This window comes from Sinocyclocheilus anshuiensis, unplaced genomic scaffold (assembly GCF_001515605.1).
Source record: "Sinocyclocheilus anshuiensis isolate Anshui unplaced genomic scaffold, SAMN03320099.WGS_v1.1 scaffold130, whole genome shotgun sequence".
Classification (NCBI taxonomy): domain Eukaryota; kingdom Metazoa; phylum Chordata; class Actinopteri; order Cypriniformes; family Cyprinidae; genus Sinocyclocheilus; species Sinocyclocheilus anshuiensis.
In genome coordinates this window covers 633,119-638,998 of record NW_015544207.1, presented here as the reverse complement: position 1 = coordinate 638,998, position 5,880 = coordinate 633,119, and the positions used below count along the sequence as shown (strand labels likewise).

The 5,880-nt window shown below is 35.5% G+C and overlaps 1 protein-coding gene across 1 annotated transcript in view; it reads right to left on the bottom strand.

Moving 5' to 3' along the window:
* LOC107696928 (extracellular sulfatase Sulf-2-like) overlaps positions 1-5,880 on the bottom strand; it is a 37,851-nt gene that overhangs the window by 4,988 nt on the left and 26,983 nt on the right. Inside the window, exons 9-16 of the mRNA XM_016497501.1 lie at positions 5,767-5,825; positions 5,266-5,444; positions 5,060-5,156; positions 4,724-4,818; positions 4,220-4,282; positions 3,973-4,142; positions 3,582-3,724; positions 2,389-2,512 (exon numbers count right to left, since the gene is read on the bottom strand). Of these exons, the coding sequence (XP_016352987.1) occupies positions 2,389-2,512; positions 3,582-3,724; positions 3,973-4,142; positions 4,220-4,282; positions 4,724-4,818; positions 5,060-5,156; positions 5,266-5,444; positions 5,767-5,825 (930 nt within the window). The remainder of the gene's footprint in view (positions 1-2,388; positions 2,513-3,581; positions 3,725-3,972; positions 4,143-4,219; positions 4,283-4,723; positions 4,819-5,059; positions 5,157-5,265; positions 5,445-5,766; positions 5,826-5,880) is intronic.

Genomic DNA, 5,880 nt, shown 5'->3' with positions numbered 1-5,880 from the left:
CACCTGATTCAGGTCATCAGCTCATTAGTAGAGACTTCAAGACCTGAAATTGGTGTGTCAGAGAAAGGAAACATGCAAAATGTGCAGTGTTGGGGTGCCTCCAGGACCAGGGTTGGGAACCGCTGCATTATAGTATACTAGATTTTCATTTTTACAAACTGAAGAATGAGTCATTATTATGACTATAGAGTAGAACTTTTATTTAACCTGAAACATTCCTTTAACAGCAAACTGACATCAAATCGGTTCTAGTCTCTACGTCATCCTCTATGACAGAATGTCTTCTCCTTGATTTCACATTGAGGAGTGAATTCCTGTGATGCCTTTAGGTGTGTGTGATGTGCATCAGACTATTCAACATTCATTTAAGCTCCAAGCTGTCTACAACAGAACTGCAGAAGTGGATTAGTATCTTCATCCAAAATACTCTCACAGTAGCCTTCTAGTCTACAACGGGGTTAAATTCATTTGGCAGTGATACCTGTATTCATCATAGCTGCTTCTCTCTTTACCCCCTGAAGAAGAGACAATATCATTAGTTAGAGAGTGTAAAAACAATATGACGTACAGCCCCATTAATGTTTAAGATCCTCACGGAAGCATCACTGGAAAAACAACTCTGGGCTTCTGTCCAAGGGTCATGTGGAAGGTCGCAGTGCCAAGATAAGATCATCCATTGTTGTGGATGGAGTTGCAATGGTCGGAATAAATGAGCTTGATTAAAAGTCATCTTTTGGAAAATTATGAATCTGCAGTCTCAATATGCAGATGCAGAATATTAATGTTCATCTTAAGCTGATAAACTGCTATCCTGATCCCTTTCAGATGACTTTCATGCACAATAAAACCTCAATCGACTTTTTATTGCAAGCTCAATCTGTTCTGTAAAACTGCGTCAAAGTCAAACAATGCTAAATGTAAATAACAAACTGCAACTAACAATAAAGTTTGATCAACTTTCAGAAGGAAGAAAAAGCAATTCCCATGCTTGTTAATATCAAAGATCAAGTGTCTAAGAAATATTTACAATATTACAATAAAATATACAATATGTGGCGAAACTATTTAATACATAAGAAAATATGAGCTTGACTACAACAACAACAAAAAAAGGATATTTTTTGCTGTTGATGCACTACTCTTCAAACATTTGGAGCCAGCAAGTTTTTTTGATTGAAAAAAATTAAATTAAATTAAATTAAATTAAATTAAATTAAATTAAATTAAATTAAATTAAATTAAATTAAATTAAATTAAATTAAATTAAATTAAATTAAATTAAATTAAATTAAATTAAATTAAATTAAATTAAATTAAATTAAATTAAATTAAATTAAATTAAATTAAATTAAATTAAATTAAATTAAATTAAATTAAATTAAATTAAATTAAATTAAATTAAATTAAATTAAATTAAATTAAAATAAATTAAATTAAATTAAATTAAATTAAATTAAATTAAATTAAATTAAATTAAATCTTGGCAGCTGAAAATACAGCTCTGCCATCACAGGAATAAATTACATTTCAAAATACAAAACTTTTATTTTAAACTGTAATAATAAACTTCTTTCAAACCCATTAAATATCTTGTCAACCCCAACCATATGAACAGATGTGTATTTAAAAAAAGAAAAAAAAAATCAACCTTTCCATGCATTTTTATTTGTATTTTATTATTATTCGTTTTGGTTTGTTGTTGTTGTTGTTTTTTTTATTATTATTATGATTTTGACCAAGCAGTTCATGCTAAAATAAATCACCTTTGTCCACAAACATTTTAAGTTTTCATTCTACACCTGCATTTTAATGTGACCTTTTGAGAAATGTAATCAGATTGCAGGCACCGGTGAGTTCCTTTAACACGAGCTGTCCTTGAGTTCATTTCGAGTGAATCAATAAGTGACTCAATAAATGTGCCTCTTCTGTTTTTATCACTGGAATGATCACTTCTGCTAAAAACGGATTTCAGTCACATCTGTGTGAGTTTGATGACTTTGAGAGCAAGGACTACATGTCAGATACAACTAAGGACATAACATCCTCAGACAGCATGCTGTGTGGCACGTTTACCCTTCAGGACAGCGGCTCAGGAGGTGACGGTACGAGTTTCTGTTTGCATATAAAACAAGGAGGACAGGAAGCAAGGCAAGGCCAGGGATCAGGTGAGGATGATGATGATGAAGATGTGAAATTCCATGTTATCCTTTGCCTTGGTCCTTTCAGACGGAAATGTGTGTGTGTGCGTGTCTGGCACATGTATCAGTCAGTGTGTTGCAAGCTCTGGGCTGGATGCCTAGAAGAATGATGCAGCTGTGTGTATGCATACAGTATGTGTGTGTGTGCTGTGGAGGTATTTTCACCTATACGAGTGTGTGTGTGACTCACCGAAGTCGAGGCTGCGTGTGCGAGGGTTACACTGCTTGTGCCCCTTACAGCCCCTGAGCTCCATGAGCTGTACATGCAGCTGATTGAGAACATACCGGTCCAGTGTGTTCACTGCATTCACCAACTACACACACACACAGAGAGATGCAACATAACACAGACATTAATATAACATTCATTTTTGGTGACATTTTTGACTAAATATTGTTGCAGTATAAAAAAGCATTTGAATTTCCTATTTCTGTTACCATTTCAATACTTATTTTGCGAAAAGGTTTCTTTAATTTTTTTTTTTAAATTTCTCAAAAATTGTGCCGTAATTTCTGCCACACCAAACAGTTTTGCCCCTAGTAAAGTGTTTTGTGTTCTTGTTGACTAATGTGACACCAGTAGACAACAGAAGATGAAAATGTCACATGATATATGGAGGAAACAAACAAACAACAAAAAAAGTAAATACTATATATAAGCAGAATTATTTTATTTGTAATTGTTTTTAATTATGCAAAACCTATGAAAATATTAATTAATATTTATTAGTTTAGAAAACGTGAAACATGGGCTGTGAAATTAGCCTCGGCAAAACAAAAGAGCTTGCCATTTTAAAAGTTCAAAATGCCATTCACAAGAATGTTGTGATACAATAATCTGAGATGTAGTGTAAATTACTCTATGGTTCAAATATTCATGAGAATACAGAAGAAGAAAAAAAAATATAGAATTCCCATGAAATGAATGTATGTTCACTGTTGGACACTGTTAGTCAAAAAAGTGTGTTTTAAGAAATTATTTCTGTTAATAATAATAATTTCTTTTTCTTCTTAATAATTAATAATCAACGATTAATTATTAATTAATATAATTAATAATTTCCTATTAATTTTCCACAGGGCAAAATGTGCCTATAGTTGAAGAAACACCTAAGTCATCCATCGAGATTTGACTTGATGGTTGATGTCAGGCTATGATATTTTTGATCAATATTATTTTTCCCTGTCCATGTGGCCGTGGTTAAGAACTTGTTTTCAGAGGCAGAATAAGTTATTACACTGTGAAGAATGATTATGCTTTTTTTTTTTTTTTTAATAATGCACTGATGAATAGTGTACACTATGGGTAGGACCATTTATTAGGAAAGTAAACATGGTCCATGGTGATTTCATGTTGTCTTTATATACAGCATGATCACTGACCTGATACGGATCCGTGTTGATGTCAAAGTACTCCAGAAATCCAGTGGCAAATTCACAGAACAGGAAGTTGTGTGTCTCATTAATGGTCCTCATGCACCAGTAGGTGTTATTATTGGCACTAGTGCACGCACAAAACGGCCCCACTGGAAACAAAGATGAAATCGTGTGAGACACATCAATGCAGTCAACACATTCTCATTCATAGCTCGTCACATATGAACGCTTGGTGTCACTTTTGAACAAATCTGGCCTTCTCTTTAGCTTCTTTTTTCAATGTGCAGGGAACCCCATTACTTCAACTGTTTGCCTTATGCATCAGATCCAGATGCATTTAATTCTTTGCATGCAGTTGTAAAAGCAATATTTTTTACAGTGTGTGTGTGTGTCTTACATGTCCAGAATGGAGCGGTCTGCCAGTGCTGGTTGTCGTGTGTAAAGCAGGTGAGGCCAGGCATGCTGCAGGTGTCATTGTTACGCAGGCGCTTCAGTAACTTCCTCAGCTTCTTCCTGCGCTTTTGTTCCAACAACAACCAGGCCTTCTTATCCTTCTCCTGTCCTTTCCTACAGAGACAGAGAGAATCATCAAAACCATAATAATGCATACATATGTATACATACACTCAGACACAAAAACCCACCTGAAGGGATGGACACCTCCTGCTTTGAATTTCCTCAGCTTACTCTTGTACTTGGATTTGTAACTAAAAGAGAAGAAAAATTAAGTGAGCCATCACCAAATAGGATTATAACCAGCATATATAAAATAATTAATGCATTAAATAATGTATATAAGGTACTGTATAAGTAATCATTTCTGTAACATACAGTATCGATTTAATTACATATTACAATTTATATTTTATAACATGTTTATGTAATTCATTTCAATATATATATCTTAATATTTAATATAAAATGTATTTTATTATGTATTTCATTTATTGTATGGAATTATACATTACATTAAGACATTCATTATTGATTTAAGTATTACACATTTATAATAATTAAAGGATCATAATAGTTTAATGTAATTTATTGGAATTTAATTAATGATTATTAAAAATATGAATGAATCTGAATGAATTTGACAAATACAGAACACCAGTAAAGAGATAATAAGAGACAGATGTGACTCTCACTAGTATTTGTTGCAGTCGCACGCTTCAGGTCGAGCCTTTTTCAGGTGACCTCTGATCTCACGAAGGTTTTTAATCTTCGTCTGGAGTGTTTCGATCTGGGAAAAGAAATGATAATGTACATAACGATATAACTTATGCAATATAAATGTACAGAATTAAAGTTGGAAGACTGGGAATATGATACATGAGTTTTTTTTTTAATCTTTTTTGAGCTTGCAGCTGGTCATTGTTTACTTTTTGTTCACAACTTTCTACTAAACATCCCCTTTTATATTCCACAGAATTCATACAGATTTGAAACAAAATGCATGTGAGCAAATCATAAGTGTGTCATACTTCGTGGTCGATGTGGAGCTTGTGGTCCTTCCATGCTTGCAGCGATTTGTACAGACCAACGTCACATTTTACTGTATCATTGGCCAAAAAAAAACATCTGAAACACACACACACACACACACACACACACATTCTCTTTGCTGCATATACTCCCTCTTTTGTCCGTCATGTGTCTCTATTGAAGCACACACACTCTCACTCCTCACCTGTGAGTGACTTTAATAGCGGAGGGCACAGTCAGGCTGTTGCTGGTCTGGCTGACTGCAGTGGGTCCCACACCACTGAACTCGTCCTCGTCCACTGTGTTCTGCCCGAGGCTGAGGTTTCTGGGGCCTGAGGGTCTGTATTCATGATCCAGGTCCACTGCGTACAGGTCTCCTCCCATCTCCATGGAAACAGCATGGGCAAAGCGGTTCCTGGAGTAGCACACACACACACACACACACACACACACATTCTCTTTGATGCATATACTCCCTCTTTTGTCCGTCATGTGTCTCTATTGAAGCACACACACTCACTCCTCACCTGTGAGTGACTTTAACAGACGAGGGCACAGTCAGGCTGTTGCTGGTCTGGCTGACTGCAGTGGGTCCCACACCGCTGAACTCGTCCTCGTCTGCTGTGTTCTGCCTGAGGCTGAGGTTTCTGGGCCCTGAGGGTCTGTATTCATGATCCAGGTCCACTGCGTACAGGTCTCCTCCCATCTCCATGGAAACAGCACGGGCAAAGCGGTTCCTGGAGTAGCTCTTCAGGGATTTCACTTCTGTCAATCAAATGCAGGGCTTTCCATTATCACTTGTCAAGGACAAAAATGTATA